Here is an 11,750-nt window from a genome sequence, read left to right as displayed (position 1 = left end):
GCCACCGGCACCGGCACCGGCAGCAGCCGCAGCCCCGGCCCCGCTCCGCTCCGCACCGCTCCTCACGGCGCGGCCCCATGCCGGCCCCCCCCGCCCGCGGCTGAGCGCAGCGCCCCGCCGGCCACGGGCACCGGGCACAGGTAGGGGCGGCGGCGGGAGGAGGAGGAGGGAGCGAGCGCTCCGCTGTTGCCCGGTCGGGGCTGGGGCTGCGGCACCGGCACCGCGCTGCCCCCCCCGGGATGAGGGGTGAGGGGGGGGTGGGCAGGGGGCGGCCGCCATGTTGCGGGCACCGGGGGGAGGCAGGCGGGGGAGCCGCCCCGGCTTCCAGAAGGATCCCGGGTGTGTGTGTGGGGGGGCGATGCCCCCGGTGCTCCCCGCCCTGCCGGTGCCGGTAAGGGGCTCGGTAGCCCGGCACCAGCCGCCTGATGCTTTTTTTTTTTTGCCCCCCCCCAACCCCGTTGCCCTCCGCGGCAGGTGGCTGGGGCTGTGCGGCTGCCATCCCGCCCTCATTCCGCTCCAGAGTGAACGGCGGCGGCGGTGGCGGAGGGCACGGCAAGGACGGGCTGCCGCCACCGCTGACCTTGGGGACGGCACCGGGAGGGCCGCCACGTCGAGGGGGGGACCTGTGGGGTGGGGGCTGCGGCACGGCCCCGCTGCTCAGCCCCCTTTTGTCCCCATCCCCGCACACCCCACCGAGCCCCTTGTCTGGGTGTCCGCCTGCCCAAGCATCCATTTGGTCGGGGAGGGGGTGACCGTGGTGACACGCACGCCACCCCCGTCCCCACTGGTAGCCACAGCTCCCCGGGGGGTGCCAGCACCCAGTGTCCCCCCCATGGTGGTGTCCGCAGCCTCACGGGGCCGGAGAAGCCCTGCTAGCGGTGCCCCCGCAGATTTCAGCCATGTGGGGTGCAGGTGGCACGAGGCTGCCCCAACGCCGTGTCCCGCACCGGGGTGGCGAGGAGTTTGGGGGCAGGTGGCCGGCGGTGGGGACAAAGCCATCGGCCCCGTGCTGTCCCCACGGGGCCCGGCTCGCCTCCGGGCGCTGCCCGAGCCCGCGTGGTGCCGCAGGGCGAAAAACTGCACCGTCACGGCCCCTCGCGCGGAGGGAGCAGGGATGGGCAGCGGGGGCATCCTGCTGCCAGCGGGGTCTGGGGGGTGAGGATGCTGCCCCGATACCCCCCAGGAGCAGGGGGAGCCCCGGGGGCTGATTTTAGGGCGGGTGGATGCAGGGGAGATGCTTCCCGCGGCCCTCAGGGTGGAGGCTGCGCAACCCCGCCATAAGGGGGAAAAATAAATAAATAAGCAATTCCTGCAGGCCTGGGTGACAGGGACAGCACGGGGGCTTGGCCATCGAGCTGGGAGGGGTGGATGGCCGGCCCCCGCTGTGTCACATCACGGGGGGAGCGGCAGCCCCGTGGGGAGGGTCCCCGGAGGGAGGGCAGGGACCCCAGGGGGGTGCAGGGCTAGGGAGGGGCGAGCCTTTTGTGGCTGGAGCGGTGGCACCCTGCGGCACCCAGGGGACGGGGTGCTCCTTGAAGGGGCTGTGGCAGGTCCCCACGGCGTTCCTGCAGGAGGTGTTACCCGCGGGTGGCAGCGGGGGACGGGTGGCAGCGGGGGACAGCACGCCCCATCCCGCTGGTCACCTTGGCGGTGGTGGCGGGGTGGGGTGGGGCAGGGCTGGCGCGGGCATCCTCGGGATTACGGGAGCCCTCTCTGGCTTATCCCTGCCCAATTAATCTTAGCCGATCCCGTTAATTGCTGCTTCCTAGCCCTCGGGTGGCCGAGAGGGAGGTTTGCCAGGGGGGGATGCACCACACGGCCGCGGTGACCCCACGGGGGGCTCCCTCCGTGCCTCCCACCCCGATGCCGCGGGGAGCGGGCTGCTGGCCCAGCTCCCAGCGCCGCCCGGCTGCGCTATTGAATTTCTCTCGACGGCGGATTAAAGCGGGCGCTGGCTGACCCTCCCTGGGCAGGGACCACGCTCCGGCTGCCAGCCCGGCCCCGTGAGCCGCTGGCTGGCCGAGGGGGGGGCTGGATGCGGTGCTCCCCGCCGCCACGCGCCCACCTCTCTCCGTAGGGTGCCGGGGGCGGCGAGCCCTGCCGGGGAACCGCAGCTCCAGGTCCATCGGGCTTCCCTATGGGGCAGCCCCATGGCTGTGTGTGGGGGGCCCGCAGCTGGCCGGAGACCCCCGCCCCAAATCACGGGGAGGGGGAGGCCCGCAGAGGGGCTGCGGCCCGGCGCCAGCCTGGCTCAGGCACAGGCAGCCTTTGTCTCGCTGCCGCGGGTCGGAGAATGGCAGCGCTGGGACCGCCAAGGCGCAGCGGGGCGAGGGGGAGGCTGCGCTGGCAGCTGAGGAAGCCGAAGGAAATGGATGGAGCGGCTCGAGGCAGAAAATGGAGCCCGGGCTGCTTCAACGCAGCGGGCACGGGGCTGGACAAGGAGGTGGCTGGAGCAGTCGGCTCGGGCTGGGCACGGGGCTGCAGGGGAGCAGAAGGCACGGTTATAGCTCGAGGATGAGGCCAGGGGCAGGTTGGGGTGGGACCCCGAGCCGGCAGGACCAAGGGGCACCAGCACAGCACATGGGGAGGGATGGCTGCGGCACGAGGCCACGCGGCGAGGAGAGCACCTGGGGGGGAAAAATGGGGCTGGAGGGGGCTGCGGGGGGAAATGGCCCAGCAGCACTTCCACCCAGCCAGGTATCGTGTCATTTCACAGAAAATAAACCAAACCAAACCAAAACAACCCCCAATAAACAAACAAACAAACCCACTTTTTTTTTTTTTTTTTTCCTTTTTGTTTATTGCCCCCACTTTCTGGCTGCAAATTTTCCATTGCACCATGAATCTACCTGCCGTTGGGCAGAGCGTATCTGCTGTTATTTATTTATTTTTTTTCCCCCTCTTTTGGGACCGAAAACCAAACTGACAAGACCCAGTTGTTTTCAAAGCGGTTCCCATCTCTTGGGGCTGTTATGTGGGTTTTTCTTTCTTCCATATTTTCCCCAAATTGAGTTGTATTTTCACTTGTGCCACGGGAAAGGCTGTCTTGCGTTGAGGAGGACCCATCTGCCTTGCTCTGGCTGCCACTAGATGTGGTTCAAGGAACCGGAGCCGGGCCAGTGCTTGCCCCGTGCATCTCCCGCAGGCACTGCCCCTTCCTCCCTGCCCCTGCCCCTGTGCTGCCCTTGTGCCATCTCCCGCCCGCTCCCGGAGGCTTTTGGGGCTGTGCTGGCAGAGCTGCCCCTTGCTCGGTGAGATAATTGATCGTCGGGTTAGCTAGATTAAGTGGAAAATAGCTATTGAGTGCCAGCCTGCGGCGCAGGGCAGGACATCGGGGCCGGCAGTCTGCACGGATGGGCAAACAGAAACGTTTGCTGTGGGGTCACAGAATTGCTCAGGTTAGAAAAAACCTCAAAGATCATCAGCCAGTCTGACCTTGTCCATCAGCCACCTGCCCTTGAGCCGAAATGTGCTGGTTTTCCTCCCCGTGGTCCTGCCGTGCAGGGGCTGCAGGCAGGAGGCTCTGGGGATGGGCACGGGGCTGTGGGGACAAGCAGTGGAAGAACTGCCCGTGGGGGGCTGTGTGATGCTGGCTGTGCCCTGCAGCCCTGTCCCCAGCTGTGGGAACCCAAAAGGGGCACCACAGAGCGCATGGCTGGCAGACACCGGTGCTGGCTTCCCAAATGGCTTAGTCCTACTGGAAATCCCATCCTCTTGGCTTGATTTGGGCTCAGCCTTTCGCCCATTTTTCCATCAGGGTGGTGCTGTGGGGGGGTTCAGAGGCGAGCTCTCCTAACCCCCTGCTCTCCCCCGCGCAGGACAGCCGCCGCTCCCCGCTAGCAGCACCACCTCCGGCTGGCGCGATGGCGGGAGCCTCCGTCAAGGTGGCGGTGCGCGTGCGGCCCTTCAACTCCCGGGAGATGAGCCGGGAGTCCAAATGCATCATCCAGATGTCGGGAAGCACCACCAGTGAGTACCCTCAGGGGCCACCCCCCTAAACCAGGGGATGGGGGGGGGATCAGGAGAGCGCACGCCCCGTCCCCGCGCGGATGCGATTCAGGATCAGGGGTTTGGAGCGGGGATCGACCCCTCTTTAAATACCGAGCCGTAGGTGCTGGTGGTGAAAATGGTGGCCGCGGCCCTTCTCTTTGGCTCTGAAAGCCTCCAGATGGGATGGCATCTAAAATAACTCCCGCCCGCCCGCGGGGCTTGGAGCTTCCTGCGTCACCGCCGCCGGCGCGAGCCACCCCCGTGCCGCCGGCGAGGATGCTCGAGCGTGACGTGCTGGGGACGTCTGGCGGGTCCCCGGGGTGCAAGAAGGATCAGGTTCGGAGCGTGGCAGCCGTTCAGCCGGGCACGGCCCCCCCTCCCCTCCAGTGTGGGTGCCACGGCCGCAGCTCCCAGCCGGCCCTTTGCTGACTGCGAGGTTTTTCTCCCCCGCTGCAGCCGCTGGGCGATGGATGAATCGACAAAGCCCGGGCTGATCCCCTTGGCGTGGCTGGAAGGGGTCTGTGCTCTGCATAATTCATTCGGCGTAATTAATTAAGCCCCGCCGGGCGCAGGGGGCGGCTGGGGAAGGGAGCTGAGGGGGAAGGAGCCAGCCCTTCTCTGCAGCCCTTTTTTCCCCCAAATTTCCAGCCGCCGCCCCCTTTGGCTCGCGGTGGCCACCCACCCACCAACACTGCTGCTTTGTTCCTGTGGCGGTGCTGCAGGGAACGGGGCGGGGGGGACACCCCGGCTTCCTTCCCATGAGCACATTAATATTCCCCGGCTGGAGCCGCGTCCCCCAGGGCGAGCGCGGCGCTGAATGGCAGGGGTCTGGGAGCCGGGGGCAAGGGGAGCCTGGCCACCGGTGCTGCCAGCCCAGGCGTTTTTCCAGGCGTTTCTCCCCCCCCCGACATTTGCTCTCCAGGGTTTTATTCTAGCCTGGGGCCTTGTGAGATGTTAGTTGTCATGGCGAGACACAGGCATTTAAAATATGATGATGATTTTCTCTCCGTGTAGGTTTTCTGCTTTATCCTGCTCAATACTCGTCCCTTGTTTGTCACAAAGCCGAGGGATATCTCCAGATGTTTTCCTCCTCCCTCTCTTGTCTCTCTTTCCTCCCCACCTCCTTTTTCCCCCTTCCAGCTGTGTGAAACCCCAGGGTCCCCACACACAGGTGGGGTTCAAGCAGTACCAGGACGGGCGGTGAGGGACAGCCCCCCGGCAGCACCCATCCACTCAGTGGCAAATAACCAGGAAAGAAAGGGGCACAGAGAGCGCCCCAGCTTTGGGGACGGGAGGGGACACGCAGCGGGCTGTGGCATGCTTCCTTCTCCATTTCCCAGCCCCGTCCAGGCTGGGGACTTGCCCCCCCCGGGCAGCTGCAGCTGGGGCTGCCACCCGGAGCCACTCGGTGCCATCCCCGGCCCCTCCTCAGCCCCGTGCCCGGCACAGACGGCACCGGTGCCGGCAGCAACCTCCCCTTCCCGTTGCTGCCCCCACACGCCTGAGGCTCCCATCCACCCCTCGGCTTCTCCCGGGGCAGTCCCAAAGCACCATCGGCCCCACAGCTTTGCATCTGGCCACAAGGCACCGGAGATGCTCTGCCTGTCCCTGCAGCCACCTCTGCCCAGAGGGGCCCCGCACGCGGGTGGGTGATCCCCAGCCCCAGGGGAGGCACGGTGCCACCCAGGTCTGGGTCTCGACAGGGACCTGCGCCTGGTGGCAGCTCGGGGGATGTCTGAGCCCCTTCTACAGGCACAGCCTGGGCTGTGGCCGTGAGCTTTGGCTGCCGGCACCTCCCTGCTGTGGTTTTTGTCCTGACCCCACTTCCCACCCTGCTGGCCTTTACAGCCAGCCTCTGGCTCCAGTCCAGCTGCAGACGTACAGCCCAGTGTCACCCTCTCTGTCCTGGCCAGTGCAGGACCCTGCACAGAGCGAGTGCGTGTCGGCGTGCTGGGACCAGCAGCCAGGAGCGCTGGCAGCTCTCCTCCTGCCCCCTCACCTCCTCTGTCACCTCCATGGTCACGGGCATGCTTGTCCATCTGATACAGCCAAGCCCGTTCCCTAGCGACCCTGGCACTCGTGGGCAGGCTTCATCATTAATTTAGGACCCAGCCTGTAAGGAGCAAAGGGGAACAAGCGGTGTTATTTTTTTTCCCCAACCATCCCGAGCAGGAGTGTGCTGGGTCACCGTGTGCCTCAGCGCAGGCAGGCCGTGCTGCTGGCGTGCTGGGGGGCTGTGGATGGACACACAGCAGGACAGCAGCCGAGCATCCACCCTGGGGGAGACGCTGTGATACGGGGTGAATTTGTGCGGCTCCTCCAGCTGCTCGGCAAAGCCCCAGCACCGTGGCGGTGGCTGGGGGCACCCTGGTCTTGCTGCCACCTCTGTGCCCTGGTGGGCCCTTGCAGGGAGCTGAATGTCCCTCTGGTGGGCACTGTGACCCCCCAGCCCCCCCAAGCAGCCCGGCCGGGGCCGTGGCACCCCTCCCAACCCACAAGGGCGTTCCAATGTCACCGGAGATGGCTGAGCGCCGCGTCCCGTGACTGCCCTGCTGCTTTGGGTTTCTTCTGACGCATCTCTCCGAGTGCCTGTTATTTCAGAAATAAAAAAGAAAAACATCATAAACACTCTACGGGGTGGAGAGGGAAAAAAAAAAAAAAAGGCATCGAACGAGTGAGAAAGAGGAGAGATGCAGTCTCCAATTTCCATGGCAACGTCCTTTTCACCAGGGGATGGGAAAAAGCAGGCTCTTGTTTCCGCTGGTGGTTTAACACAGGGCATTAATCACCCTGCTGCTGCGGGGAGATCAGGTACTGAAAATAAAGCACGGAGCAAGCAGGAGGCAGAGCCCCTGTGGCTGCTCCTGCCCCACTCGTGGCCCCCAGGGAGGGCTGGGACCTCCGTGCCGGGGGCTGTCCCCGCAGCGCTGCTGCGGGTGTGTGATGGAGCAGGAGGCAGCCCAAGGGAAGGAGCAGCTTCCCTGCACCACGCTCCCCAGGGCATTTTGGAGAGCCTTTGCCCTTCTCCCTGGCCCCCACGGTGGAGCTGGAGGGACCCCGTTCTTATTCCCAGCCCACAGGGATCTGTCTGGCACCAAGCCCGTCGCAGCCTGCCCGGGATGCAGGAGGCGATGGTACCACCTGGTTCCCTCACATCCCTCTCTCTGTCCCCAGCCATCCTGAACCCGAAGCAACCCAAAGAGACACCGAAAAGCTTCAGCTTTGACTATTCCTACTGGTCCCACACCACGGTAAGCGGCGGGGAGTCACAGCCTGGCTGGAGCCCGCAGCGGGGCCGGGATGCAGCAGGATGGCCTCTCTGATCGCCCCTCTCTCCTCTCCGCAGCCTGCAGACATCAATTATGCATCTCAGAAGCAGGTGTACCGGGACATCGGCGAGGAGATGTTGCAGCATGCCTTCGAAGGCTATAACGTCTGTATCTTTGCCTACGGGCAGACAGGGGCTGGAAAATCCTACACCATGATGGGGAAGCAGGAGAAGGACCAGCAAGGCATCATCCCACAGGTACCGCCTGGAGACAGGCTCCCCCTGACCTGAGCGGGGTGCCCAAGGGAAAAGGGTGGCTGGGAGGGAAGGAGAAGCAGGGGAGACGAGCTGCAGGTCAGGGACACCACGGGGAGCTTCACCCAGGCCCCAGGGCTCACGGTGGGTGAAGCAGAGGTTTGGTTGGGCTGTGAGCAAGGGACTGTGCCCAAGTCCCTACCAAGCAGGGAGAGGCTCTGCGGGTGCTGGTCCCCCCCACATTACCAGGGGCCTTCCTGCCACCCCGCCAAGAGCTGTCCCATCGCTGCTGCTCTGCCTTTTGGGGCAAGAAGGTGGAAATCTTCATGGCTTGTGTGCCCCGGAGTGGAGCATCCCTCTGCTCAGGGGCTGAGCAGCCTGGCTCTTTCCCCCGCAGCTGTGTGAGGACCTCTTCTCCCGCATCAACGACACGACCAACGACAACATGTCCTACTCCGTGGAGGTAAGGCACCGCGCCTCCTGCCTGCTCCGGCCCGAGCCTCCCGGGGGCAGGATGGGCTGGTGGAGGCCTGGCGTGACGGCAGCGTGTGCCCGGCCGTGTGTTACTTCTGAGCAAAACCCAGAGCCCCGCGTGTGCCGTCCCCAGGTGAGCTACATGGAGATATACTGCGAGCGGGTGAGAGACCTCCTGAACCCCAAGAACAAGGGGAACCTGCGGGTGAGGGAGCATCCCCTCATGGGCCCCTATGTTGAGGACCTCTCCAAGCTGGCTGTGACCTCCTACAATGACATCCAGGATCTCATGGACTCAGGGAACAAGGCCCGGTGAGTGGGGGAGCGGGAGAACACCAGGATCTGAAGGGCTTCCAGATGTCCCCAAAGGGTGTCCCCAGGCACCTACATGTGGGCTGAAGCTTGTGTCCCCGGTGCTGTGGGCAGGGCCTGAGGTCCCCAGGTGAGGCAGGATGTGTCCCGATTTGACCAGTCACTCCTGGAGCCCAGAGTCCTCTCCTGGCTGCAGTGGCCTTCCCATCACCTCCCCTGTCCTGAACCTGTCCCCAGCCGCTCTGCTGTCCCCTGCAGAGTGTCACACCTTCTGCCCTTCTCTCCCCGCAGCACGGTGGCTGCCACCAACATGAACGAGACCAGCAGCCGCTCACACGCTGTCTTCAACATCATCTTCACCCAGAAGCGACACGATGCCGAGACGGACATCACCACCGAGAAGGTGAGGGCACAGCCCCAGGGGAACACTGCGAGGGCTCCGTGTGCCACAGTGCCTGTGGGGACACCGTGTGGCTGCTGGGGGGCTGAAACGTGATGGGGCTAAGTCCCAGCCACACGCTGGGCTCACAGACCACCGTGGAGGGACATCTCTGGCCCCATGTGGCCACTGCCCCTGCTGGTGGGAATGTGAGCCCTGCTTCTGGCCAAACCCACCTCCGCCTCCAGAGCCGGGCTCACGGTTGCTGAAGGTGTTTCCTCCCCCTTTGCTGATGGCGCAGCTCTGTGGTGGGGGGCAGTTTGCCCACACGCTAGGCATGAGCCGAGCCTGCCACAGCTGCTGTCTGTGCCCGCAGGTCAGCAAAATCAGCCTGGTGGACCTGGCTGGCAGCGAGCGAGCTGACTCCACCGGTGCGAAGGGCACGAGGCTGAAGGTGAGAGCGTGGCGCGGGTCCCTGGGTGCCACTGGTCCTTTCCCTGCCTGATTCCTTGCACACTGCATTGGAAACTGCCACTTCTCAGCGGTGTTTTGTCTGAGAGCTGTCCAGTGCCAGTACCAGCAGGGTCTGCAAGCCCCAGCTGGGAGGTGCTGGTCGCCCAGTAAGACCAGTTGCTGGTTGCCCGCCCTGTGCTGGGGCTTCTCCATCCTCTCGGTGCACTGGGCTTTAGCGCTGCTCTGAAACAGGGCCTGAGGATCTGGGCTTTTGGTCTCTCCACCAGGAAGGAGCAAACATCAACAAGTCCTTGACCACACTGGGGAAAGTCATCTCTGCTCTGGCCGAAATGGTAGGTACCTGGAGGGGGGGTGGGACGCCCAGCTGCCCAGGATGGAGCACCCAAGCTCCCAGGGATGGAGCACCTGGGGTCCTGTGCTGGGTGAAGAGGAGGGGAGCAGCTCGCTGTCACCTCCCTCCCCGCTGCTCTCTTCTGTTTGCACCAGAGCTAAGCAGTCTCTCTGCTTTCTTTGCAGGATTCAGGGCCAAATAAGGTATGTGCTCGGGCAGGGCTGGGTGGGTTTGGGTTTGCAAGGGTGGGAGTGGGTTGCGGGGTGGTTTGCGACGAGCCCTTTAGGGGTGAGGTGCCACTGCAGGTGCCCACCTGTGGCTGGGGACAGCGCTGGCACCGGCTGTGGTGTTTGCTTGGGGGAGAGCGAGCAGCCTGGCAGCCCATCCCTCCGCTCCCTCTCCCCAGAACAAGAAGAAGAAGAAGACAGATTTCATCCCCTACCGGGACTCGGTGCTAACCTGGCTGCTGCGGGAGAACCTGGGTGAGGACACGGGCACAGGGGGGCATGGCAGGGGGTGAGGGTCCCCCCAGGGACAGCTGCCCTGCTGATGCCTGGCATCTCTCCGTGCAGGGGGCAACTCCAGGACCGCCATGGTCGCTGCGCTCAGCCCCGCCGACATCAACTACGACGAGACCCTCAGCACTTTAAGGTAGGCCCCGGATGGAGAGAGCTAGACGAGGGCACGGGAGGTTTCGGGACCCAGCTGCTCAGGGTTGTGCCTCTCCCCAGGTATGCCGACCGCGCCAAGCAGATCCGCTGCAACGCCGTCATCAACGAGGACCCCAACAACAAGCTCATCCGGGAGCTGAAGGACGAGGTGGCCCGTCTGCGTGACCTTCTCTACGCCCAGGGTCTCGGGGACATCATTGACAGTAGGTACCGCGCCAGGGCGGCGCTGGGCAGAGGCAGGCTGGTGTCTCGGAGGGGACGTCCCCAGAGCCACCCCGTGTCCTGCCCTGCACCTCGGCCATCTCATTGTCTGCCCTGCCATGCAGCAGGGGGCACGGCTGCGTCCCCCGCTGCCACCACCCCTGCTGGGACGCCCCCAGCAGGCCCTGCACACACGTGTGCCGTCCCAGAGGAGCTGCTTTGCCCCGGCAGCCCCCTTGCCCCTCCCCATTTCCCACTGCCAGCATCCTGCAGGGTGCCCGGCCGAGGTGCCAGGAGGATGCTCGGAGTCCGTGTCCTCTCCTCCCCGTGCTTTCAGGCTGCCATGAATCCTACCGAGATGAACCCACTCTTGTTCTGTTTTCTTTGTCTTCCCCCCTGCTCCCTGCCCTCTCTCTCTCTTAGCCCATCCTGCTGCGGAAGGATCCAAATGTGTGTATTCCCCATCACTGGTATTCTGTGTTGCTTCTCTGCTTTTTGGGAGGCGCAGGCTGTGCCGAGGAGCATGCGTGCAGCATGGGAAAGGGCAGCGAGAGCTGGCCCCAGGGCGCTAGCGAAGGGGCAGCAGTGGAGCCTGGTGCCCCGCTGGGGGGACGGGTGGCACAAGGACATTTCTGCACTGCGCCCGTGCCCTCGCCAAGCCCAGGACATGCATTCTGCAGGGTGAGGCCCTGCAAATCTGCCAGGCAGGGCGCCAGTGGTGCGTTCACCGAAAAGCCCCGCGCTCCCATGCTGTCACTGTGTTTCCCCTTGCTTCTGCTGCTGCTGCTCTTGCTGCTGCTGGGCTGGTTGCTGCTGCTGGCGCTGCTTGTGCGGGCACGGTCCGTGCTCCCGGGAGAAAAAAAAGCGCCAGGCAAAGCACAGCGTGGTGCGAGTGGCCTCGGGACGCCTCAGTGACCGGTCCTGCTGAGGGCCATTCGGGGGGCATCGGAGGAACAGGACGAATTGGAGGCGGGGGGCTCCACGAAGTGATGGGGCTCTTGTTCTCCATCGGGAGCTGGCTGTCCCCTAGAAGCGGTGGCCCCCAGGTGAGGGATCCCAACCTATCTGTGTCGGGCAGTGGAAGTGGCTGCAAGCATCCCTCTGGGAGACGGGACCCGGCACCTGCCCGGGCTGCTGGAGGCTGCATCCCCGCTGCCACGGGCTGGGCTGCCACCGGGAGTGTGTGCCCCTGTCCCGTCTCCTCCTCACTGCGACTTCACGGGGCCAGAACAGCATTTCTGACACTGGGACAAATGGCAAGAGCGTACTGCAGATAGGGGAGCTCATGCCTGGGGCAGCTCTGAGTGCTTGAGAGGGGCAGTTTGGGCACCCCGTGCTGCCACAAAGCACCCCCGTGGGCCAGGAAGGGCTCCCAGGCCGTTACCGCGCTGCTGC

At 64.9% G+C, this 11,750-nt stretch overlaps 1 protein-coding gene across 27 annotated transcripts in view; it reads left to right on the top strand.

Annotated features, from left to right (window-relative positions):
• KIF1A (kinesin family member 1A) overlaps positions 1 to 11,750 on the top strand; it is a 34,944-nt gene continuing 23,194 nt past the window's right edge. For 14 of the 27 annotated variants that reach the window (XM_084529698.1, XM_084529710.1, XM_084529707.1 and 11 more), the window contains exons 1-14: positions 1 to 140; positions 3,819 to 3,969; positions 7,165 to 7,241; positions 7,337 to 7,516; positions 7,911 to 7,976; positions 8,121 to 8,299; positions 8,591 to 8,702; positions 9,055 to 9,132; positions 9,419 to 9,484; positions 9,669 to 9,686; positions 9,890 to 9,965; positions 10,056 to 10,134; positions 10,215 to 10,357; positions 10,779 to 10,805. In XM_084529698.1, coding sequence (XP_084385824.1) covers positions 3,864 to 3,969; positions 7,165 to 7,241; positions 7,337 to 7,516; positions 7,911 to 7,976; positions 8,121 to 8,299; positions 8,591 to 8,702; positions 9,055 to 9,132; positions 9,419 to 9,484; positions 9,669 to 9,686; positions 9,890 to 9,965; positions 10,056 to 10,134; positions 10,215 to 10,357; positions 10,779 to 10,805 — 1,207 coding nt within the window. In that variant the 5' untranslated portion in view covers positions 1 to 140; positions 3,819 to 3,863. The remainder of the gene's footprint in view (positions 141 to 3,818; positions 3,970 to 7,164; positions 7,242 to 7,336; positions 7,517 to 7,910; positions 7,977 to 8,120; positions 8,300 to 8,590; positions 8,703 to 9,054; positions 9,133 to 9,418; positions 9,485 to 9,668; positions 9,687 to 9,889; positions 9,966 to 10,055; positions 10,135 to 10,214; positions 10,358 to 10,778; positions 10,806 to 11,750) is intronic. The other 13 variants (XM_084529716.1, XM_084529715.1, XM_084529714.1 and 10 more) reach the window with 1 other exon arrangement.

This window comes from Aythya ferina (assembly GCF_964211825.1).
Source record: "Aythya ferina genome assembly, chromosome: 9".
NCBI lineage: Eukaryota > Metazoa > Chordata > Aves > Anseriformes > Anatidae > Aythya > Aythya ferina.
The sequence above is the reverse complement of the archived record's forward strand: the minus strand, read 5'-3'. Positions and strand labels throughout refer to the sequence as shown.